A 23,834-nucleotide genomic window follows, 5' to 3' on the forward strand; every position below is an offset into this window, starting at 1 on the left:
TTTTATTTTTTACATTATCTGATCAGCCTGTGTTTTAGTGTCATACATACGTTATGTTGCAAGGTTTTGGAGATACTTTGAATGAACTTTATGTGTCAACCTCAAGTCTCCTTCACTTCTGGATCTGTGCCATTATGGCTGATGTTACATTGGTGTTTTCACCATGGCGAAAGAAATAAACCATCCAAACATTCATGTCTGTGTTAGTTTCCTTTCTGCAAACAAACCAAAGAAGGACATCTTACAATACAGGCAGTGATTTCGAGAAGGAAAAAAAACCCCAACCCCATGAGGTGAGTTACTCCACTAAATAATGATCAAAACTAATGAAGCAGTTACTGCAGACGGAGCCTTGATGAGAAGATAGGTGCATGCTTTGGATGCTGGCCCCCAAAGAAGTTACAGTGTGAAAACTGAGAGCCTCTATAAATAGTCTTTCCTAGCAAAGCGCACACACACTCCCCCTTATGAAAGGAACACTAATGCAGCAAGATGTGTGCTGCAATTTAGGTTCAAATAAAAGAAAATTCCTAAAATTTATGCACAAAGCCGTCAAAGCAGCACCTGAAATCAGAAATGAGCATTGGAGTTACATGCTTGCATTACAAAGTAAAATAAATCAAAATAAAAGGAGCTTAAATAATTCAAATTTTATTTATTGAAGCAAAGCAATCAATAAAACAGCCCTGACAGAAAAGTCTCATGTTGAGTTTCCCCATTCGCCTAAAGCTGATTTAGAACATCACTCAAGGAATATGAAGAGACTTTCGTTATTCGTACAGCCGTATAACCTCAGCACATTTCCTTTGAAATAATTTTCTTGACAAAGCTCCATGATCTCCTTGTAGCACCGCCAGTTGCAGCTAACTAGGGGTTTTACTTAGCTATCACACGGGAATGTATCCATCGCACTGTAACAACAGTTTCCTGATTAAGCTTTAAAAAGGGTAGCATGTGAAAATGCAAATACATCTTTTACAGAGGACAGCCAAAGGCTTTAAAGCACACCAATGAAAAGGAGGGCCATAAACAGTATAAAAGTTCTGAGAACAAATCTTGTTTCAGGTAAATTCAACACATTTTACCACGTCATACAAATTCTACAGTCTGTTAAAAAGGCTTTAATCCCTCTCACTTTCACTTGATTATAATTAATTTTTATTGATATTAATCACTCTTTTATGGCCAAATGGAGAAAGGGCTGGCTTGTATAATGTACATACATCCTGGTTGTCTCTTTCTATAAAAGAACAACCCCCACAACTAAAAGAAAAACCTCACTAATTCACTACTCTAACATATACAAAAAAAAAAAATACATAAACACAAAAAAACCTTAAGAAATAAGATGTGGGACTAATGGATACATGATCTGTGACTACAGAATACATTAGAGAGAGTAGCAAATGAACGTCCGACTTGCCAAAATGCCAGTGTTGGGAGTGCTGGTTTTATTCATTGGGATTTGGGTTGGCATCAGGATACTGAGAGAGGTCAAAAGTAAGCACTTTGCTGATGACACAATCTCCTTGCTGTGAGAGGAAGAGAAGAACACACAGAGAAGAACAGTTCATACTTTAATCATATCTACAGCAGGTTGTTTCCAATGTGCATTTGTTTAACAAACAGCTCAAGATGCTTCGCTTTTATTCTGACAGAATCAGGCATATGTTTTAATGATGTCAGGTTTGAAACTAGATAAGTGACTAAATCCAATCCTATAATACAAGTTTTCTGCAGTATTTACCAAATGATATTATAAGACTTGGACCGGTCAAAGAATGGCAGAAAACCAATAGACGTCTATTGTTTATGAAGTACATGAATATATTGACATTTAAAAAATCACATTTTTAAATAATATCTTTCAAGGCCTTTTCTGAGGGAACTGAATCAATACTACTTAAAGCCTTTTCAAAACCTACAACTGTGAAAGCTTCATGGCTGTATTTTACACTGTATATTGTTTAGATAACATTGAGAAACACACCTCTGGATAAACGCCAATGAGTGAGTCTGCCTTGGTGTAGAATTCCTCCTTCAGAGAAATGACGATGGCCTGGAAGTTCAGCACCGACTGGTCTTTGATATAATTGGCCACCTTGAGAGTACAGAGGGAATTTATGAGCTGTAGTTTGTAAAACAGCAGTGTTTATAAAAACAAATTATAATAATTGTATTTCCTTTCACAAGTAGCATTTATTAAAAGGCCCCAGTTACTGAATCAAATATTATTTCTGAACAGACCTTGCCAATGTTAGTGTTGTCCAGAGCAGCGTCAATCTCATCCAGGACAAAGAAGGGGGCGGGTTTGTAGCTAGAGACGAGCAGGAAAGATGTTAATATTCAAACCGTGCAGACATCATCATAAAGTTTACAGAAATGCAAATACTCTTTACACATACTTTTTTTAATTAAGCATGTTTTAAGACTATGTATTCCTCAGTTGTTTCACCTGTGAATAGCAAAGAGCAGGGCCAGGGCAGCAACAGTCTTCTCTCCTCCAGAAAGGTTGTCCATAGGTCTGAACCTCTTCCCTGGAGCCACACAGTTATAGTTGATGCCATCCAGATAGGGCTCCTCTGGGTTTTCTGGGCCCAGAAAAGCCTACAGAAGAGGGACACACTCATTTGATAATGTTTTGATTTGGTTTTTAATTTATGTAGGTCATGTAAAAAACACTTTTTTTTTTTTTAAAAAAAAAAAAAAAAAAGAGAGAAAAGAAATGGAGGCATACCTGTGCACTACTGTTGCGTGAGAGGGCCTTGTAGATCTCATCAATGTTAGTGGCCACAGACTCAAAGCAGTTATTGAAACGATCAAACCTTTCCTTCTTGATCTGCTCAAAGGCTTGCTTGGCCTTCTTGGCTCGCTTACGAGCCGCCTCAAACTCTGAGGGAAAGACCGCAACATAACATTATTAGGAGCTCTAGAATGGTACTGCAAACCTTCATCACTTCCTTTATCTCTCTCATTTAATCCCAACCTCTACCATTATCCTGCCATCTCACCGTCACTGGTCTCTTGGAACTTGTCCCTGACACTCTCGAGCTTCTCCATGGCCTTCATGTTGGGTGCGCTGATCCTCTGTAGGATACTCTGCTGCTCGTTCAGACGCTGCTGCAGTGTGTTTGTCTCCGCCTTGATCTCTTCCTCTGACAGTGCATCCTGGAGGAAGTCGACCAGGATTAAATACATTTAAGTGTACTTTGTAAGTGCAGCTTAAACTATATACATCTTTTGTATATTAAGTACTTTCTAACCATTTAGAGAAAAATGCTATATTATTATTCCTACTCACCTAGAAAACCAAGTAACACACACCTCATCACATTTAAACATGAGAGGGAGTAGGTCAAGTTTGACTATTTAAATGTAAGGCGTTGGTGTCATGTGTAAATGCTACCTTGAGGTCTTCAGACAGGTTGCTGTAGTCGATTTCTATGAGAGCCTCTTTAGCGAGAACACTGCTGGACGTCCTCTGGCTGCTGGATTCATCTGTCTGGGAGCTCCCCTGGATTTGCAAAACAAAAGAAGGATGTCATGTTCTGCTTCAATCCCGATGGTATGAAAGTTGGAGCCTGTATGAGCGGGTTCTGTGTACCTCTCCCTGGCTGATATCATCCATTGTTCCAGAACGAAGAGGCAACCTGATGTCCTGCATTTTGCAGGCTTGCAGCAGGTTGTGACGGTCGCTGCGCTTCTGCTCCAGTTTGGTCTCGATGGCCGTTACCTCCTTCTGGAGCTGAGTCAACTCCCTGAAAGACACGGAAACAACATTTGTAGCACAAACCAACTCAAAAGGTAATATTTATATGACATAAGAAATATTAAAGTTTGTGTGTGTGTGTTTGCAGCCGCTGACTTGTTAGCGCCACCCAGTTTCTTGCGGATCTCCTCCATCTCATGATTCTTATCATTGACTTCAGATTTCTTGGTGAGGTGCTGGTTCTTCAGGTCCTGCAGTTGGGCCATTGTTTCATCAATGATCTTCATGTGTCTGTGCTCCTCCTACAGGAACGCAAGAAAGATTTTTTTAAAAAAGACGTGAGAATTACCTTGATGTCAAAATTGAGGTCAAATTGGGATAAGTCAAGTTTCATTTCACACTTTCTGTTTTTACCTTCTTAAGTCGTTCTATTTCAGCTTCATCCTTCTTCACGGTCTGCTCCCACATCATGACTTTTTCCTGGTCCTCCTTCAGCTGATTCTTCTCGTAGTCTACCTGGATACCCAGGCGGGTCTTCTGGGTCTCAAACTCAAGACTGAAGCAAAATGTCAGGTTAGATCAAACAGGAAACCTGTGACAGGTTAACTTACATTGTGGAAAAAACTGACCTACAATTAGAGCTGGGCGATGTGGCCAAACATTTTATCACAATACATTTTTTTATATCACTTGATTTCAATAATTATCACGATAAATGTCAAATCATTATTTCTTTTGAGTTTAAAGACCGTAATGTAATGTGACTTTAATTTTGGCTCTTGAGTGAAAGTTAAAGAAACCAGATAGGTAATTGAGTTTTTAAACTATTCTTTATGGTCAGAGTTAAATTAAGTAAAATCAGCCCTACCTACTATTCAACTGACTTGTTACTAAACTCACCGCTTCTTTGCAATCTCATTCTGCCTCTTCACCTTCTCCTCCTCAAACTCTCTGATGTTCCTCACTCCAATCTCCTTACAGAATTCAATAAACACCTCATCTTCCACCTGGAAAACAAAAACATTGATATTACTGCATTGCCACACATTCTTAAATGAGCTTCAAAATGGGCCTCACTTGGTGTCAGCCTCACCAAGTTCATGCGGTCTCGCAGGTCTGTGATCTCTCTCTCGCGGGACTGGATGATCCTCTTGATGTCGTTGATGCGAGGGCCGAAGTTTGCCAACTCACTCTCCAGCTTAGATTTCTCCTGCATGATACAAATGAAGTGCCAAGTTTTAATGCGATGGTTGCTATAGCGATAACAAACAGGAAGGGGAAAACACAGAGCTGTATCCAGGCTGTACCTGCATGTTGAGGGAGAGGTGGCGGGTTTTTGTCTGTTCCAGATCACTCTGGGAGTACTTGAGTCTCATCTGCAGACCGTGGGCCTGAGACTGCACCTGACGAAGCTCTGCCTCCTTCCTCTTGGCCTTCATTTGCTCCTACAAAGAAAAACATTAAGTACAAATTGGTTGAATGGATGTCAACTGCAAAAAAACTTGAGGTATCCCAATAACTAACTAACAGACCAAAACAAAAACCTCCTTGATGGTTAATTACCTTGAGCTCTTCTGTGAGTTTTTCTTTCTTCTCCTTGAGCTTGTCCACGGCCTTCTCATCCCAGCGTCTGGCCTTGGCCTTCAGGTCGCTGGCTCCTCCAGAGATGACTCCAGACTTCTGGAACAGAGTACCGTCCAGGGCTACCGTCTGTACACAGGGACACAGAGAGGTTAGGCGGAAAATAGACAAAATTCACAACTACCAAATAATCAGGCAGACACAGCTTTTCCAATCCTTCCATCTTCATGACACAAAAATGCTAAACCTTAATTGGTGACCTAAATGAAGTCAATCACCTTGTGTCTGTATGGCCCTCCGAAAGCGATCCTTCGTGCATCCTCTACATTGTCGCAAACCAGTGCGTTGCCACACGCATACTGGAGGGCTTTCTTGATGTGGGGCGGCTCATAGCGAATCACATCAATCACCAGCTTGGCTCCTCGAAGTTCTCTCAGTTTCTCATCTGTTGGTTTCACCTTAGATAAGACAAGAGAAAAGCATTAGGGTCGGGCCAATAGATGATGCCATTGTCCATCGCCGATTAAATTTTTCACATAATTCCATGTGAAAGCAGGTTTTAATGACCACGAACATTATTATTATAAATTTTAAATATGCTTCGCACCTTCCTCGGAACTCTCTTCTCCCCCACCGGCTTGCCCCACCTCTCTCGAAACCAACATCTGCACCCGGTGAGTTCAATGCTGCTTTACCTGGTCCGTGCTTGTAAAATATCGACCGCGATTTGTAACATCATAGGCTACTAAGTTTTTAACCAAGTGAAGTTTGTGCAAGTGAACACATGCACATAAGATGACCACTACACCCCGGCACGTGCGTGCCCCCAATGTCATCGTCCATCCCAATGTTTCAATGTACACATCGTCCGATGGAAATTTTGTAGACATCGCCCAACCCTACAAAGCATATTGGGATTTTTTTTTTTTTTTTTCTCTCATTAAACGCTATTTAAAATTCCCATTTAGTTTTTTTGTGAGTGCTATTTTTAGCAAGAATACTGGTGCCTGATACTGAGCAAGAAATTAATAACCTCAGAGGGCTGGCTGTAAAAGCTTCGCTTGTAAACTAAATTAATGGTATTTTAATGGACATTAAATTACAAAAAAGAGTAATAAAAGATGCTTTAAGGCAAATTCAATATTGCTGTTTTTTTATTTGACAAGTTCCATTGGGATTTGACACTTCTGAAGTAAACCTCTTCTTCGTTAAGCTAGTGAAATTTGGTGTTTTCATACTAGATTCCCACTTTGTTACTATATACTCTAACCGCTCCAGACCTCGAGTACAGTTATTATCTATACTTTCTAGTATTCACCTCGAGGTAGTCGAGAGGAAGGAAGGTCTCAGGCTCTCCTCTCTGCTCCTTGATGTACTGGATGCAATCTCTGCCAGTCTTCTCCGAGTCAACAATGATGGCGTCCATGTTCTTGCCCAACACTTTGGTCACAGCAATCTGATACTTCTTCTGAGTGGGCTGGCACAGGTCGATTAGACGACCGTACTGAAGAAAGAGTGCGTTGGCATGTTTTTACGAATCAGAGTTTATTCAATGCTTTCACTAAATATAGCATGGAAGAAGAAATTGTCTTGCAAGCATAAGAAAATATATTCTAGTACTGAATACTGTCACAGATGCCTTACCACAGAGCCAGGGTAGAGTCTTTTGATGCTCTCCATGATCTCAGCCTTGCGCTGCTGGCGACTGTTCTCCTGCCTGTCGATTCTGGCGTCTCCTAGCTGCTCCATTACCTACAGCAAAAGCCAATAATAATGGGATTTGTTATATACTTTTTCACAGCTGACATTTTCACTCGTCAAAGTCAGGAGTAACTAATAACATTAACAATAGGACTGCCAGAACAAGGCCCTCTGTATTGTGCACGAAGATTGATTACTGACACTTTTATTTCATTGTTCACATGTGTGCCCTGATATGTGAAATTGTCTGTGGTGAGAAACATCTATTGATTAACATGTAGAGAAATGTAGTTGCCTGCTGCTCAACGCCACCGCTCAGGTTAGCTACAGATGCAGCTTGAAGTCTTGCTTAAGGACATTGTGATGGGGTAACGCGTACCAGAGAATGGTTTATTTAACTACAGTACAATGAAACCATTAACAGTCAGCCCAGATGACACAATTTGAAGTCATTCGCTTTACTTCTCCCCTGTGTGTATCGAGCACCTGGTTGAGCTCCATGTTGATCTCATCAATTCTCCTCTTGGCCATCTCCACCTCCTCGGTCAGCTCCTCCTCCATGCGCTTCTGCTCGTCCAGTGACTGCCTGAGGTGAAACAGGACAACAGAGTGTGAATGAAGGAGTATAATGAAATGCGATGAGCTGAACATAGCACACTTCAAACAATGCAAACATGAGAGCAGCATACCTGCTGGTGGAAATGTAATCCTCTAATTTTTCAATACGTTTCTGGTTTTCCTCAATTTCACGGATCTTCTGTTTGATTTTGGCCTGGAGAGAAACAACAAAATATATGGTTGTATGCATTCGAATCAGTTCAAATATATTTATTCTGGCACGCACAAACCTGCCATTATTATCTTATTTACCTCCGTCTCCACTTTCTTCCTCTCCTCCAAATCAAGGCGGTCCTGATCGGCCTTCTGGTCACGGTTGAACTTCTCCAGCTCCTGTGCCAGGGTTGCAGCCCGTTTACTGGCCTCCTCCTTCAGACGATGGTACTGCTTGACCTGGGGGGAGAGAGAGAGAAACAGTGGGTCATGTAAAGTTATCTATATATTTTAGGATCGATCTGATGGCAACGTAACAAAACATTTTAAATGCAATTCATACACACCCAAATATGGGATTTGCATGTGCCACCTGTCCAATTATACCACCTTTAATGTCAAAGCACTGAATGGATTTTGAGAAGCCAAGAATGTCTATGCAAAAAAATTGTATTGACCACTACATAGTCAGTCAGGATATACAGTAGATTAGGATGTTAGTCCAATATTTTTACTGCAATCGGTACAGTATACAGAACAAAGGACTCACTGATAATTTACAACAATCTACAAAAATAGGGTTTAAAGGTAAATTTACATTTAGTTTGTTTAGTTTTATCAACTAAACATAATAATGCAAATAGTTAGTAATTCAAAAATGAATATATGAACATTCTAACATATCAGACCTGGTTTTCTTCCAGGGTGAGGTCCTGGCCCTGGCTCTGTGCCTCCTCCTCCATGCGCTCCTCAAACTCTTGCTTGGCCAACTCCACCGCCTTCATCTCTTTATCCAGTTCATCCATGTCCGCCTTACGCTTCTTGTACATCTTCTGGGCATTTTGTAATGATTTGCGCGCCGCCTCGAGCTTCTTGATCTTGTGTGAGGTGTTCTCTTTGGCCTTGATGTACTGCGGCCTCTTTTGGTTCAACTCAGAGTCTTTCTCTCTGTGGGCATATTCATGTGATTAACAAAGCCCTAGGGTTTTAAATGACATTAGTTAGCCTATACAGTAAGTCACCCGAAAAGTGAGCTGTGAGAAGGCCATCACGTCATTGTCACTTACTTGATTTCCTTCTCAATAGTCTGCTGTTCCCTCATCAGCCTGCCCAGCTCCTTTTTCTTGTCCTTCAGCTCCTCCTCCACATGGTCCATCTTTTTACGGTCCTTATCAATCTCCTTGTTCCGCTGGCCCAGCTCTTTGTTCAGCTTCTCAATCTCAGTCTCGTTGTGGTACAGCTTGAAGAGCTGCAACTGAACACTAGCCCTGGCCACTTCGTCTTTCAGGCGCTGGTAACGCTCAGCCTGGAGGAAAGATGGGAGGAGAGGGAAATAAATTCTATGTGTTTTATATAACAACTGCCTTTGTTTAACCAGGAAAGAAAATCAAAGTGAATTTTTCAAGTGCGTCATGGCCAAAAAGGCAGCAATAACAGTGCGCTACAAATAACACAGCATATGTGGTAAATCAAGATAATCAAATTATGAAACTAATTATGAGTATATTTTATTGCAAGACAAATAAACTTTAAAATCAAGGCGCAACAGTACATTAACCATTTAATTTCCAATCCAAGCAGGACACATACCTCCTCTTTCTCTTGCTTTGCTTCTTTGCGCTCAGCAGCAATGTTTTTCTTACGATGGTAATTGAACTGCGTGTCTTCTTCTGCTTTCACCATCTCCTTCTTCCTGCGGTCGTACTCCTGGGCCAGCTCTCCAGAACGTGAGATTTCCTCAAACAGAGCTGTACGCTCCTTGGGGTTCTTCATGGCAATAGACTCCACAGCTCCCTGGTGGGAAATAAGCAGGGAATAAAACAGGGGTTAACAGGAGCTACTGCCAACTCCATGTTATACAATATTAATTTAACACCAGAAGAGTTATATTTTGGCCCTCTGCTGTAATTGGTCACAATTGAGTCACATTAAAAGATTTTCTTAACTGTACTGGGATCACTGCAAAGCAGCATTACGAAAGAGCGCCAATGAATACACTACTCTTAAAAAAGATTTTTAGGATTGCAGTCTCACCTGGAACACCAAGAAGTTCCTAGCCTTGATCAGAATACCAAGTTTTTCCAGCTCTTCGCTGTATTCAGGCAGGCTCACCACCTTGCTGTTTATGCGGTACTCAGAGGAGGAACCTGATACACAAGAGCCAAATGCACGTTAAAGGAGACAAAACATCAGGAAGATTAGCGTATGAAAAGCAAATAAAAGATGGCTTCATGATCTTGTCATTAAACTTGTCCAAGGAAAGACAACAGTCATATAATAAACATATAATGGCATAATTGTAATGTGTTGACTGACTAGATTTGTTAATGTAATGACAAAAATAAAATTTAATTGTGAGCACAGTGTGGCAGAGTGTGATGTCATCTCTGGCTGAATGGTTTGAAAATGAGGCCTTTTAGCAAAGAGTGCTGGTAGGATTGTATGGCAATGTTTACAATGTATAATACTGCAATTGGATATACAGGCATATGGGCTTATTGAAGCACTGATTACACAAATTTTTACTTTAAATTCAATTACTTCAAATTAAAGCACACAAAATACACAAAAAGTTAATGCCTACTAATTTCTGGTACAAATGAAAGAAGACAGTTATTAGACAGATGTTATCCATTTCACACAGAAGCATTAATGAAGTAACTGAATCATAGATTCCAACATGACTGTCAATGGCGGTTCATACCAATGATGACCCTTGTGAAGGAGCGTTCCTCTCCGTTATCCTCCTGGTACACCATACTGACAAAGGCTCTGTTGGCAGCTGGCTTCCCTACGGGTGCTCCATGGATTAGATCTTTCAAAGTCTTCACACGAAGGTTGCTGGTCTTCTCCGCCAACACAAAGCTGATGGCATCCATAAGGTTGGACTTTCCTGCAACAACGGCGTTCAGATTTTTAGTAACCTGTACAAATCTAATGTCAAAGCACAATATAAAAATATGAGTCATCTGTTTATTAAGCACATTTTACAATATTCATGACCTTTATTGATGTGCAGTTTTCTGTTCAATTCAGCGTTTGATCAATTTACACTCCGGTCATTTTAAAGGCTCTAGTTTGTTGGGATGTTGTATTGAACGGCATAAGAAGGGTCTTGCCAAGATTTTGTCCTCCTATTTAACTCCCTATGTAACTGTGTTCACTGGGATGATAAACTATAACTTTGCAAGAGAAAATGGGATGATATTACATATGATAATATTAAACGTTTACAGATTAAAACATATAATTTCATCATGTAATTATACGACAAAATCATCGATATGCACACATAATGTTACAACACACAACGTCGGAAGTTGATAAATCATAACACATAACATTGAAATAAATGGCAAAGTGCAGAACTGTTACGTTACACGGAAGGATAGTTAGTACGATAACGTTAGTCAAACTTCTGTAAGTAAAATTATCTAATACGGTATCTAAAGACAGCGGGGCATTGCAGCACTGTTTACCGTTAGCCAATGCTAGCAAGCAGTTTGCATTAGCCGCGAGATAATATTGGCAATCACAACATACCAGATCCATTGGGCCCGATGATTGCAGTAAATTTATGAAAAGGTCCAATAATCTGTCTTCCTTTATACGACTTGAAGTTTTCAATCTCTATCAGTTTTAAATAACCCATTTTCGTTGTATATGTACGGCTGTTCTGAAAAAAAACGGCAGTGACTGTTAGCTGACGTTAATGCTAACACCCAATGTTTACCGGACAAACTCAATCTCAAAGACGAAGAATGCACGCAAATTAATGCACCCCTCTGCTCAAGCTATTGTAGGCCTGTGCGCAAGTCACATTATGAAGTGCATATTTAGTTTAATTATCTAAACGGCTTCATAGTCTTAATCAGATGGACGCGATGCGGTTGTGACAACAATGCGCCATTTTACAATCCAGCAGGAAGCCCAACGAGCGCGCGAGACACGAAACCTCGCTGTTTATCGCGAGGCCAGATGGAGTCGCTTGGTTTTTTAGGACCACATTTGTGCCACCACGAAAGTTAAGTATGTAACTTACACAATAAATTATGTTAATGTCAGAAAGCCATGGTGTTTTGTATAGGTGCGCCACTCACTGTTTTATGTCAAATAAAATCACAAAGACGCAGCGGCAAATTGAGTTGTTACCATGGTTACCAAGGGCATCCAAACACAACAGGATTCCAGCAGTGAAACGGCTTCATCCACTGAGCTGCTGTGGGTCTAAAATCCGCTTATTAATTTGAAATAATTTAAACAGAGAAAATGTACAAAGTGGATTTGCCTGTAGACCAGTCTATAGAAATGGCTGTGGAGAGGCGAAGGTCTGCAGAGACCACACGCAGGGCCCGGATCTTCAACACCCAGCTTCGAGTGATGGGCCTCGACCTTGATGCTCTCAACCAACAGGTCCAGGAGAAAAAACATCAACAAAACATAGAGATGCAAAGGGACAAGGCTTTCGGTAAGCTATGGGCATGATGAGAGCCAAGGAAGGGTCTAAATTAAACAAATAATTAATATATAGATATATGGGAACCCAAGTAGGCATTGGCATAACTAATAAATAATAGTGAGTCCCCTACAAGAACATTGTCCAATTATGAAATCACCTTACACCACTAATGAGCATTGATCACATTTATTTTCATTTTATTGCAGATAAGCTGAGAAAGTATCACGATGAAGCACTGCTGCAACAAGACATAGATGGAAGACAGAAGCGAGCAGCCTTGCACACTGACCTGACACAGTATTGGGCTACTGATCAGTGTGTAGAGGACTCCCGCGATGCTGATCTCAAGTGTGGCCTGAAGGGGGCATGCAGGATCACCATTCCAGAGGGTGAGCTGGGTCCTGCCAGTATGCAAATCTTTCAGGTAGGCAGGTGCTTGGTGTGCATCAAAGACCAGTGGAACAAAATGCAATGAATGGTTAAACAAATGTCCATGCTACCCCTTAAGAATTGTGTCCTTGTTTCATTTACAGGGAGAGGGTATCGGAGAGGAGCAAAAGAGGAGAGAACAAATGAAGAAGACAGAAAGAGATCTGCAAGCACAGAAGGAAGACAATGAGAGAAGACATGTGAGAGACAAGCACAGAGGTGAAAAACACACACACACACACACACACTGTAATCACTGATGAGCTAACGTACTGTACGCTATAGCCTCAGTAAATCACACACATGCTTTATGCTTTCCTGCACAAACAATCACACACTCCTACGCATAGCCCTTACTGCCAGGTGGCATTGATGGATGCTCATCCCAGAAAGCCATTATGTGTGAGTGTGTCATTGAAGAGCTTTGCACAATGGGTAATGGCTAATGCGGGTGTGACAAACATCACAGTAGGTGATTTCCAACTTGTATGTGTCACAGAAATGCTCGTGAGCAAAGACCTTGTGCATCAGGACCTTAGGGGGGTTCAGCTACACGCACTAGAGGAGGAGTGTAAGAAAGCTACCCGCATCGGGCTCGACAACTACAATCAAGCTCTGGTACAGTACATGCATGTGCACACACAGATGGACACACAGATGTACACACACGCCACCCGCTGATGTGGATGCTCAAAGCAAAATCCAGTGGGGCTTTGAGCTCTGACATGCTGTTCTCGGGTGGGATTTTGAAATTAAAATTGCTAATTGAAAATGTTAAGTGATGCGTACACACACTTGCTGCAGGAAGGCGGCCATCATATTAGTTGGTAACAAGCAACATGGATGGTTAAACGGCTTTTATGTATGCGTGGGCCCTCTCTGTTTTTAAAAGCCCTCATTTAGCTCCCCCCTCATTTCCTTGAATGCACTCAGCTGAATCCTCCATTGGGAAGCATTATTATAAATCCTTACGGTCATGGTATTTTTCATGCTAATTATATGGTTTCTCTAATAACCACTCACATGCACGATGCACAAGCAAATACAACTAACTGACTGAGTGGATCTCTCAGGAGGACATTCGCCATATGGTCGACTCTCAACGTAATGCTAGATGTAACCACATATTAGAGGTTGGGTTTCGTAAAGCTAAACATCAAGGGAATGATCAATCAACTGTTCCTGAATCAGCGGTAAAGGCCCTGCCACGTCCTGTTCCCCACAGGCTTCAGAGCGGGCGGAGAAACTAAAGGAGCAGCAAAGGAGAGAGGAAAGGGAGAATCTTGCAGAGATGCAGCACATTCTGACATCCGACATGATGACAGAGCGTGCAAAGGCAGCGGTGAGAGATGTGGGAGGAGGGAGGCCACCCCACATTCTGATAGACAAGTGGAAGGGGATGAGCCCTGAGCAGCTGAGTGCCATCCACAAGGAGAGAGAAGAACAGCGTCTTGAGAGACAGGTACTGGAGTCACTCTAAAAAACAACGCACCTCCAGTACACACAGGGCACCATGAGCAATTCATGGTGAAGTCACATCTTACTCTGCTCCAAGCCCCTCTTTAGTTCTACCTTAATGCAAAAGTCCTAATATCTGTGAAACAGATGGGTGACAAATTGAACCAAAAACTAACATAAAATGTCTTAATAAGATGTTGGGCCACCACAACCCATCCGAAACAGCTTCATTGCACTTTGGTATAAAGTCTCCTGAACTCTACTGGAGGACATAAACCTACATAAACCTAATTTTGTACAGAGGATATGTTTTTCTGCTTTCATATCCTACTACCCATCTTGGAACCACTCAGATTTATCTTGCAACCTTTTGGTCAGGTGCTAACCCCCAGGCTTGGAACCACTCCTTCATAAGAACACTTCTAAAGAATACAGTTCACAGTACACTCAGGTTTACCATTCAAACCCTTATTTTTTCCCATTCCTTTAGCGACAGCGTGATGCTGAGAAGATTCAGAATGCAGCTTGGGAACTCCAGCTCCTGAAGTTGTCGAGAGAAGCAGAGGAGGAGGAGAGGAAAGCAGCAGAGCTGAGGAGAGAGAAGAGGCTTCAGACAGACCGTTACAATATGCAGCTGGCCAGAGAGCAGCAGGCATAGTGAGCACTGCACACACACATACACACACCGACTATTCAGGCAGTAGTCAGCAAATGTATTTTGGGTGTATGAAGTACTCTAATGTAGAATTCAGATTTAAATAAGCACTCACTGTGTGTTTGTGTCTCTGTCTGCCCCAGTGAGGAGTACCTGAATAAGAAGCTATACACCAACAAACCCACCAAGGACTACTTTTATCAATTTAACACCAGCTCCCGCTGACGAATGCACCTTACTCAGGCTTTTTCTGCTGTGACTAATACACTCATACACTCTATCATTGATTCCACTCTGTGTGAATTAAATCCTGATAAATCAATGCTTGCTGCTTATTTTTAAGTGACATATAGATTTTATTTGCTGATACTGATGACAGAAAAGGGAACCCTTTTTTTATACAGATTGTTCCACATACTTTATTTTTCAATCATATATCCAGTTACAGTGGTAGATTCATTATGCAGTTACAGTTATATTGGCCCCAAATGTGGTACACCCAACTCCTGACATTCAGCCATGATACATACAGATACCATCAGTCCCATTGTGCTAATTGTGCACCCCATACACCACAAAGAGGCACATCTAGTCGCTGGCAGTGACACACACTCCCTACACCTGCTTCATCTCCTCTTCCCCTCCCTCCCACTCAGGCATTTTTGTTTAAAATCTGTCTGCTTGTCTGAGTTTTGAAGAAGCTTCTCTAAACAAACCAATTCACTTTTTAATAGCTTTTTATCTTTTAACTATAAAAAAGGGGGGGTGGGGGACAACAGTGGAAAAGCAAAGGCCGGTGTCCTCAGCTTTCCCCTCGACACATGAAAAGCAAAGAGTGAGTGGCAGTCGAGTGAGTATCTGTGTGTGTACACTCATTCCTCATTCAAAGCTAACATTTGCCACGAACACTGACAAACACAGATGTTTAGCAGCAGATAGTCAAGTTAGAATATTGGCGTATTTTGTTGCATTCTGCCCTCCTGTATGAAAATAGATTTTTTAAAAAGCTTTATTTGTCCTGAGTGTGTCTGAATAACCAACAACAGGGATCTTACACACACTTCTTTCACTGCCACTAGCCTTTTTAGACATCCCATATACTTTACCTCAGGGACTGTCAGGTGACGTTTGGCCAGTGTCAAGCTTTTATTTGAATTGGGAGAACTGAATCAGCGATGTTGCATATAGGTACTCCCCGTGGTATGCACAAACTGGCTCGCTGCATCCCTTTCTACTCATAACTGCATCAGACAATAACTCCACAGATATTCACTGCGCTGCAATGCATTAGGTTATGGGCATAAACACAATCTTAGCTTTCATTGTAATGTTAACTACTACTATCACTAAATGACACAAATTTTTGAAATGTTTGCAAACATCTACAGAACAATGTGGATTTTTTACTATTCTTTTTTATTGATGTTTTTCCTCAGCTTTGATCTATTTTTGCTAAAACAGCCAAATCTCACTGCAATCATTAGTCAGAAACTGAAAGTTTGAATTCATAGCAATAGTACAACAAAGAAAAATAAAATGACAACTTGCAACATTTTAGGTAAGTGATTTCAAACCTGCACATTTTTCACATTTTTATATCAAACATGGTTGGGTTCATCAAAACAATCTTTATGGGTTGTATTTACACTCTGTGGTGGGGAAAAAAGCTTCTCATAACCACTGTTATTTCTCCAGTACCTTTGATTTTTTTTATTCAGTAGCATGTAAATAAAATGTCTTCCCAGCGCTAAAAAGAATACATTCTCTGAGTTTGATGCAAATACCAACAGCTTGCCTTTATTATACATCAACTGGCAATCATTATGCCTGTCTGCAATATCAACTTGCATTGATGAGGGTCTGAAAATTAAACTTGAGAGTGTTTGCCCGCAAGACTCCACTCTGATCTGTAAATATACATAAATACTGCTCCTCAAACTGTTATGCGTAGTATGAGATGGACAGGTATGAAAAGATTGTTAATTAGAGACAACAATGTTTTTAATACAGTGTAGAAAGAGACAAAGACAGTTACAGAAAGCTACACATAGGTCTCGACACAAAAAAATTACAATATCATTTCCAATAATGACATTACACTTCTGGTGGGAAGGCGAGAGAGTAATGACATCAATCTGGTGCTCTATGCAGACCCAGCAGGCACAGGAACTTATAAGGAGCATGTACATATCTATAATACTGTATTATGGCTAAATAGATAGATGTAGATGCAGCTATATACACCAGATGCTACTCGGCATTTTCACAGCAAGTTCCCATTATGCATCCAATGTTACTTATAGTACGAAACTTGGCTTCACTTAGTTTCAATGAAAGCATCTATGAACTATGTCAATAAAGAGAAGTCATGGGTTTCATATAAATAATGTAGAAAACAATATGAAAAAGTGATGATATAAATCAGTAATGGCAGATAACAAAAGAGGATGTTTTTAATTCAAATACATTTAAAAAATGGCGTACAAAATCATGTGCGAAATAATATAAGGCATGATAAATGTCTACGATTCAAGACTTTTCACAGCAGCATGTGCTGTCTGTTTCCCCACACTATGCTCTACCATCACCCTTCCCTTTCAATGCACTACTCTGCATCTCTATAGGACCATACCTACAATCCCTCTGATATTTCTACCTGCACAACATTCTGTCTTTATCTTTCTATAGAGTTGTCTGTGGAGAGAAACTAAAAGAAAAGGGGTGTGAAATGAATGTTAGTCATTAAGGTATGTTGTAAACTACACAGATAAAGTAGGGTGAGGGGCAGGGTCAAAGGACATCTTCAGGTCAGTCAGGCTTGTATCACATTGTCCACTACTTTGGACACTCCTTTGGTCAAAATAGTCTAGTCGATCAGATGACTGCCAGGTGCATCTGAATAGTCAACATATTGATTGTGTATTAGTCGTCAAACTACAGATCAGCAAGTCAGTAGGGAACGTGAGCGTATGGGCACATATGTGTTGACATGTTTTGGTCTGATGGTCCCCGGTGGATGTGTGGCAGTTAATCGAGGATGGTGACTGAGTTGGGCATGCCATTGGCGGCTGGGGAGACAGTGGTGGGGTTGAGCGGGGAGTTGTCTGGCAGGCCATGGAGCGCCTCTGGACCCTCGCTGGGCCGGCTGAACTGGCTGGCCAGAGACTCGTCCATGTTGAGCTCCATTGTTATGGCACTGCTGCCGTTGAAGTCCAGGTTGTCCTCGCTGCACAGCTTGCTCTCCTCGCACAGGGACGGCTGGCTGGCCGTGCGCTTCTCCTCAAGGTCACTATGGTATGTGCAAGCACAGAAGAGGTCAAAAGCAAGACATATGCCAACATGCAAGCAGAAAATACATCATACTAGTACTGCAGCGATAAGCTGATTTATCGATTGTCTTTTAAGTCATAATTGTAATCGTTTGTTGTGGTCCTATGTAATACATTACACTATGATTATACCAAATGTTACAGGGAAGTCAGTAGATAACAAAGGCGCTGGAAGGGAATAATAAATATGTGGGTTTGGGATAGCAAATCACATCAAAGCATACCTTTCTAGAGATCTGCATAGCAGGAGCAGGCATTAGGGAGAAGAGGGACAATGAAGGGAACACAAAGGGTTAGGAAAAACAAACAGTGCTGAGGGAATCAGGCCTGTGTTAGGAGTTAGAATTTAAATTATCCATAGAAACATAATGTAACAATCAAAGAGATAATGTGTATTCAGAAAACAAACCTGTACTCTCCAAAAGTCTCATCCTTCATAGGCCGTGCTTCAGAGTCCATCGGACCCTCTTCTTTATCTTTCACTGAAAAGGAGATTATTGGATTTCATTATCAGTAAGATCTCAACCATGTTTCTCTCTAAGCCAGTGTCTCAGACATCGATAATGACATTCTGTCACACAGCAAGATAACAGCAAGTGAAAAAAAGAAGTTTGTGTAGATGGAGCAAAAAGATTTAGACAGAATCTGTTTATATTTGTGTTTTTTTACTGACTTTCAGACTAATAACTACCACTATGACTATTGGTGTTGATTCAAAACAATTGAAATAATTAATTATTTAGAACGGTCGGATTTATTATTCAGTTAATCCTTGCTTTTAGCACAAACAATTAAGTCTGCCTTAAAAGGAGCCAGCCTCTTGTTTCTCCCTTGTGTGGAGACGGATGAAAAGCTGGTGCTTTTCTTTGACCAGTCACACATTGGCCTGCAGGTTACAGTTACTCTAGTGGTTTGCTTTTCCTTGCTATCACAGTGAGGAATAGCAGGCTTAGAGGTATGTTTCACTACATGTTTGAAGTGAAGACATGGTGCAGTCTTATTCTGCTTCTCTCCAGTGAGAATAATCTTGTTAACTGTGGTGCAATCCTGCATCTGCTGGCTGATGTTTCAACTGCAGTGTCATTTTCATTATCAGACAGCTTTATGGCTCCAGACTGTCCAGTGATCAACAATGCCTGTGCAGAGAGTGACACAGCAGCTGTCTAACACTGTATTGTTCTTAAACACTTAAAAGATGGAAAGAATATAGTACAGTCTTCAAAAACTGTTGCTCAAGGCCTCAACTATTTTGTATTCCACCAAACAGTTCAACATCTCTAATGATGAATGCACTCATCATGGTGGAGCTTCACTTGCCTGAATACTTCCCCCCTTTACTCCTCTTGATGAAGCAGAGGATGAGCAATATCAGCAGCAGCAGCACGATGGCGCTCACAAGACCGATGAACCAGCCCTGTGTTGCAAAGCTTGGTTGCATCTCCGTCACTCCTTCAGAGGGAAAAGAAGAAGGAGGTGGATAGAAGAGAGAGTAAGTTCTTTGTAATGGGGAAACAGGATGAAAGTACAACAGGAGTGGAAGTGATGAAAATGGTGGGAGAAACAAGATAAAATAGGGAGCTGAATCTAGAGCAAAGCTGACAGAGCATTATGCATCCTGACAGGGTGGCATTTCACTTGGGAACAAAAGAATACAGCACAATACGCCAAACAAACACGAGTAATGGATCATTTCATATGGCTAACCAAGCTCTCTTTTTACATAAGTCTTTGAAAGCACTTCACAGGCAGTGGAGGGAACTGCAAGACACTCTCTGTAGGATCAGGCTTTATATTTAGATGTGGGAAGCCCAGAGGAGAGAGCAGAGAAGATGAAAGGAAAAAGGATGAGTGAAGGCAGAACGCTCACAGCACCTGTTCCTTCTGTCTCGATGTCAGTCTCCCTGAAGGTGGTGTTGCTGTAGGTGAAGCGTAGACGATAATGAGAGCCAGGAGTCAGGCCCTGGAGCTCGTAGAAAGACTGAGAGGAGTTCACTTTCTCCGTCTTCCATTTACTGCCATCTGCAGAGACATGACATGAACCTTGAGTTCATTTTTCCTCATTTAGAACTGTGAGTCTACTCCCGAGATGGACTAATTGTTTTAAAAAGGTTAAATTATTACCATTTTTTTTGAGGTAGTGGATCTGAAAGCTAACATTCCTGTGTCTCTTCTTGGGCACCCAGCTTAGGTTAACTGAGTTTTCCCCCACAGACAGGCTGATGTTGGCAGGTGGTGCTGCAAGACATTTGGACAGAGAAATCAAATTCTCAGTCTAGTACATTCTGGTCCTCTATGCGTCTGATCTGTGATGGGGAAGAACGCGGTAAATCGCCTTTGTACCTCCATCCAGCGTGGTGGCACCCTCCCTCATGATGGCCTCTCCGTCCCCTGCAGCAGTGCGCCCCCTTAGGTAGAAGCGGTAGTGGCTGTGACGGTCCAGGCCCTTCAGGGTGAGGTGAGTGACCGTGGGGTCGTCGATTTTCTCTACCTGCATGGGGCTGTCATCACTCTCCACAACTGACCGCAGCACAGCATAAAAAACATTCAATCACTTCTTGATCTTCCACACATCATTATGGGCGCCACATTGTTCTGGTTGACATGTGACTGAGGGATGAGCATCATTAGGAGGCTATGCTTTTGACATTTTTCTGGCGTTATTGATTTAGCTGAAAATGTATAGTGCGGTGTTATTCACACTGATGCATTTGGTGCAGCACAGAAGACCTTATTAAACAAATGGATTTAAGTACCCGATGTTATGTTAATTTGTGGGATAAGGGTTTAAACGACGCTCACTCTGTTGGTACTGCAGTAGATATCCAATGAGGACTCCATTGGGCTGTCCAGGAGCTGTCCAGTGGAGGGTCATTTCTGTCTCTGAGGGGCTGTCGAGTGTCAGGGATGTGGGAGGACCAGGAACTAGCAGCAACATAAACAGGCCTGATTAAAATGTGCCCCGCTTAAAAGGAATTATTATACTATTTTGATCTTCTGTCACCTATATTCCCCCAACACCTGGCTGCTCAATAATATCTATCTCTGCATCAATTTCACCCTCCTTCTTTTCACTGCCCTTCATTGTCATTCCCTCTGTTGTAAACCGCTATCCATCCCTCCCTTCCTCCCATCTTGCTCCATCTTTATCTCTCCCTGTCTGTAATTAAACCTCTTCACACACTTTATCTATCACCTCCCCCCATTTCTCACCTCCCTCATTGGTCTTGAAGGGTATCGTCTCGGATGGGGGTCCCTCTCCCTTGCTGTTGAATACAGTGACGGCCAGGTCATAGTGGGAGTACGGCCTTAGATCACTGATCACCTTCTTCTCCTCGTTGGCCCCGGTCTCCACCACCACAGTGGTTTCTGGCTCCCTGGCCCTACGGCGTCGGTGGTGGCCCCTGGAGCCGGTTCTGGTCAAGTAGATCTGGAGCCACAAAATCAGTCAGAGAAATGATGAAAGAGGAAATCATGGGTTAGTTTCTGGGTGATGTTTGAAATATTAACCATTAACAGAATTTCTAAAAGCAGTTGCAAAGGATAAAGTATAGCTTGGGTGTTGAATGGAACATGCAACAAAGACCCAAAAGAGAGAAAGAGAACCAGTGAGACTCAAGTGTGATACATTTTAATGGTGTCTATTCTTCACAACCTTGAAGCTAAAGAGAAATCTGAGGCCCTTGCCAAGCTAAGATCTGGCCGCCTCTGCTGTAAACGCAAAGTATGTATTATTCATGAGGACAGGGGCTGACTATGTTAGGCCAAATAACAGAGGAGATACAGGATCAGTACCTTGTATCCCAGAAGGTGCCCTCTGACCGTCTCTCTGTCTACTGCTGCCCAGATCACTCTGATGGTAGTGCTGTTTATTAGCACAACACCCACATTCATTGGAGCCTCTAATGGAACTGAGAGACAATGACAGACAGGAGAGTGATACATGAGTAAACAATACCAAGCAGAAATATTCCCAGTAAAAGAAAAGGGTACTGATGGAGAAACTGCTTAGCAACTGTTTAAGGTTTTTTTTTTACCATCTTCTCCTGAGTAGCCAATAACAGGGTCTGGCTCAGGTCCCTCCCCTTTCTCATTGACAGCCTGAACTTTGATCTCAAAGGCAGAAAAGTTGCCGACGTCATTGATCATGAATTGTGGTGTGGTTGTGTAGTTGGTGTGCCAGTTGGGCCCGCTGCCCACCACTCGCCTCCACAGCACCCGGTACTTAAAGTCAGGTCCATTGAAGTTACGTTTGTCCATTTCCTGCAGTAACGGGAAAACAGCAACAAATAAGGCACAAACCCATTTTAAACATTTGTGTGATGCTCCTTCAGATAATTGTACATTCAGGTAACAGATGTACCTTCCAGGCGATGACCAGAGTGTCTGGGTCTGTGGACTCACTCCTAACATCTTCAGGGTTATTGTCAGGAGCTGTGATTGGAAAAAAAGATGTGTGTCTAGTGTCGTTGGAGGTTCACTTTGAGAATGAAAACTTGTGGTTATAAAACACTGGCTCTAACCTTCAGCAGGTGTGTTGTGGATTTCAGATGGCTTGCTGGCATGGCTCTTGCCCACATCATTGATGGCAGTGACCCGGAAACGGTAGGACATGTAGGGCCACAGAGGGAGGCTAGCACGCTCCTTGTTTCCTCTTACTCTCTTCAGCACTTCCCAACCCATCTCTTTTGCACCTTGGTCCTCAAACTCAACAACATACTCTGCAGAGAGAGAAGGAAGGAGTCAAGGATGGCTGGAAAAAGACAGGCAGTATACAATACGGAAGCAATAGCAACATAAATAAACACTCATTGGCGATAAAGTCTTACTGAGACACTTTGAGCTTACTGATGCTGCAGGTCAAATAATAATCCTGTCCAAGTAATGAAAACAGAGCAGCCTTTCATGTTGCCAGAGGGAGATAAATGATATTGGTTGTTGTTCTGAGTATTAAAGACAAGAAGAAAAGTTTTGTGTTTGGCTTTGTGTTTGGCTGTGTCAGTGCATAACCTCACTTAGTGGCACTAGTGAGAAAGTCAGCAGCACAGCAGGATAAATTACGCTGAAAAAATTATCAAGGTTCAACTTAAAAACTTAAGTTCAATTGCTGCCTTAAAAATGTGAGTATTCTCAACTTTAGGAAAAGCTTTGTTTCAACTCATGATGTTACAGTATACAATTTGGTTAATTAATAATCATTTATTGTTTGAACTTAATACTGTGAGTTAAAACAACAATCTATATTACATTGTCGATTCAAGGAAACTTGCTTTCTCTTGTCAAACAAACCCTTTCAACTCACATTTTTAAGTTCAGATTACTAAATATAAGACATTTCAAGTTAGTTTAACTTGAAAATGCAAGTTCACCTGCTGCCTTGGAAATGCAAGTTAACTCAACTTGAAGATTGCCTTTGTTTCAACTCCATAAAGTTGATATAAATAGTGTTCCAGTTATGGGCCTTGAAGATCAAAATAGCAGCAGATATCACGCACTTTCTGAAAGGGCCTTAAGGCCGTTGTCAGGAACCCTTTCCACCGGTGGCACTAGTCTAGTTTACCAGAGAAGTGTCTATATTTTGGTTTGAATTTGAATATATGACTTATCTGCAGTGTATAATTAGTAGGGATGAGCAAGAACACCACTATCACTATCTGTTAAATAAATTTTCTTCATCCGTGCTCAGAATGGGTGGGGCTTAATCTAGAAGTGGGTGGGACTAAATGGAAGTTATTTAAGCCTGAA

The 23,834-nt window shown here is 41.6% G+C and overlaps 3 protein-coding genes across 5 annotated transcripts in view; 1 reads left to right on the forward strand and 2 right to left on the reverse strand.

Annotated features, from left to right (window-relative positions):
• Window positions 1–635: 635 nt before the first annotated feature.
• Window positions 636–11,673, reverse strand: smc1a (structural maintenance of chromosomes 1A). Its single transcript, XM_038722580.1, has 26 exons — window positions 11,306–11,673; window positions 10,467–10,655; window positions 9,797–9,909; window positions 9,353–9,556; window positions 8,830–9,068; window positions 8,452–8,710; window positions 7,862–8,002; window positions 7,681–7,763; window positions 7,478–7,577; window positions 6,935–7,042; window positions 6,609–6,794; window positions 5,569–5,748; window positions 5,273–5,419; window positions 5,017–5,154; window positions 4,803–4,919; window positions 4,610–4,716; window positions 4,124–4,265; window positions 3,866–4,011; window positions 3,605–3,758; window positions 3,407–3,514; window positions 3,012–3,168; window positions 2,738–2,892; window positions 2,456–2,607; window positions 2,248–2,317; window positions 1,991–2,101; window positions 636–1,532 (listed from the first exon to the last, which is right to left on the reverse strand). Exons 1-26 carry the CDS (start codon window positions 11,412–11,414, stop codon window positions 1,452–1,454), a joined length of 3,696 nt encoding a protein of 1,231 aa, XP_038578508.1. The 5' UTR covers window positions 11,415–11,673; the 3' UTR covers window positions 636–1,451.
• An 86-nt stretch (window positions 11,674–11,759) lies between these two features.
• Window positions 11,760–15,085, forward strand: ribc1 (RIB43A domain with coiled-coils 1). Its single transcript, XM_038722581.1, has 7 exons — window positions 11,760–12,230; window positions 12,428–12,645; window positions 12,755–12,869; window positions 13,150–13,268; window positions 13,876–14,112; window positions 14,599–14,765; window positions 14,907–15,085. Exons 1-7 carry the CDS (start codon window positions 12,032–12,034, stop codon window positions 14,986–14,988), a joined length of 1,137 nt encoding a protein of 378 aa, XP_038578509.1. The 5' UTR covers window positions 11,760–12,031; the 3' UTR covers window positions 14,989–15,085.
• Window positions 15,086–16,458: 1,373 nt separating this feature from the next.
• The window catches only part of l1cama (L1 cell adhesion molecule, paralog a), a 40,576-nt gene continuing 33,200 nt past the window's right edge, over window positions 16,459–23,834 (reverse strand). For 2 of the 3 annotated variants that reach the window (XM_038722579.1, XM_038722577.1), the window contains 13 exons: window positions 22,613–22,810; window positions 22,453–22,523; window positions 22,127–22,352; window positions 21,885–22,000; window positions 21,303–21,519; window positions 20,892–21,014; window positions 20,433–20,609; window positions 20,214–20,327; window positions 19,965–20,111; window positions 19,410–19,541; window positions 18,502–18,574; window positions 18,317–18,328; window positions 16,459–18,052 (listed from right to left, as the gene is read on the reverse strand). In XM_038722579.1, the coding sequence (XP_038578507.1) occupies window positions 17,791–18,052; window positions 18,317–18,328; window positions 18,502–18,574; window positions 19,410–19,541; window positions 19,965–20,111; window positions 20,214–20,327; window positions 20,433–20,609; window positions 20,892–21,014; window positions 21,303–21,519; window positions 21,885–22,000; window positions 22,127–22,352; window positions 22,453–22,523; window positions 22,613–22,810 (1,868 nt within the window). In that variant the 3' untranslated portion in view covers window positions 16,459–17,790. The remainder of the gene's footprint in view (window positions 18,053–18,316; window positions 18,329–18,501; window positions 18,575–19,409; window positions 19,542–19,964; window positions 20,112–20,213; window positions 20,328–20,432; window positions 20,610–20,891; window positions 21,015–21,302; window positions 21,520–21,884; window positions 22,001–22,126; window positions 22,353–22,452; window positions 22,524–22,612; window positions 22,811–23,834) is intronic. The other variant, XM_038722578.1, reaches the window with a different exon arrangement.

This window comes from Micropterus salmoides, unplaced genomic scaffold (genome assembly GCF_014851395.1).
Source record: "Micropterus salmoides isolate LMB-PRFRI ecotype aquatic unplaced genomic scaffold, ASM1485139v1 Ms_hic_scaffold_16, whole genome shotgun sequence".
In the NCBI taxonomy this organism is placed as follows: Eukaryota; Metazoa; Chordata; class Actinopteri; order Centrarchiformes; family Centrarchidae; genus Micropterus; species Micropterus salmoides.

Excerpts from the sequence above, each read along its gene's own strand:
- smc1a (XM_038722580.1), bottom strand. The coding sequence starts at position 11,414 with ATGGGTTATTTAAAACTGATAGAGATTGAAAACTTCAAGTCGTATAAA. Across the intron at positions 7,043-7,477 it reads TCAACATGGAGCTCAACCAG|GTAATGGAGCAGCTAGGAGA; the intron begins GTGCTCGATACA and ends CTTTTGCTGTAG. Across the intron at positions 1,533-1,990 it reads TCATTGGCGTTTATCCAGAG|CAAGGAGATTGTGTCATCAG; the intron begins GTGTGTTTCTCA and ends TTCCTCTCACAG.
- ribc1 (XM_038722581.1), top strand. The coding sequence starts at position 12,032 with ATGTACAAAGTGGATTTGCCTGTAGACCAGTCTATAGAAATGGCTGTG. Across the intron at positions 12,870-13,149 it reads TGTGAGAGACAAGCACAGAG|AAATGCTCGTGAGCAAAGAC; the intron begins GTGAAAAACACA and ends TATGTGTCACAG. Across the intron at positions 13,269-13,875 it reads ACAACTACAATCAAGCTCTG|GCTTCAGAGCGGGCGGAGAA; the intron begins GTACAGTACATG and ends TGTTCCCCACAG.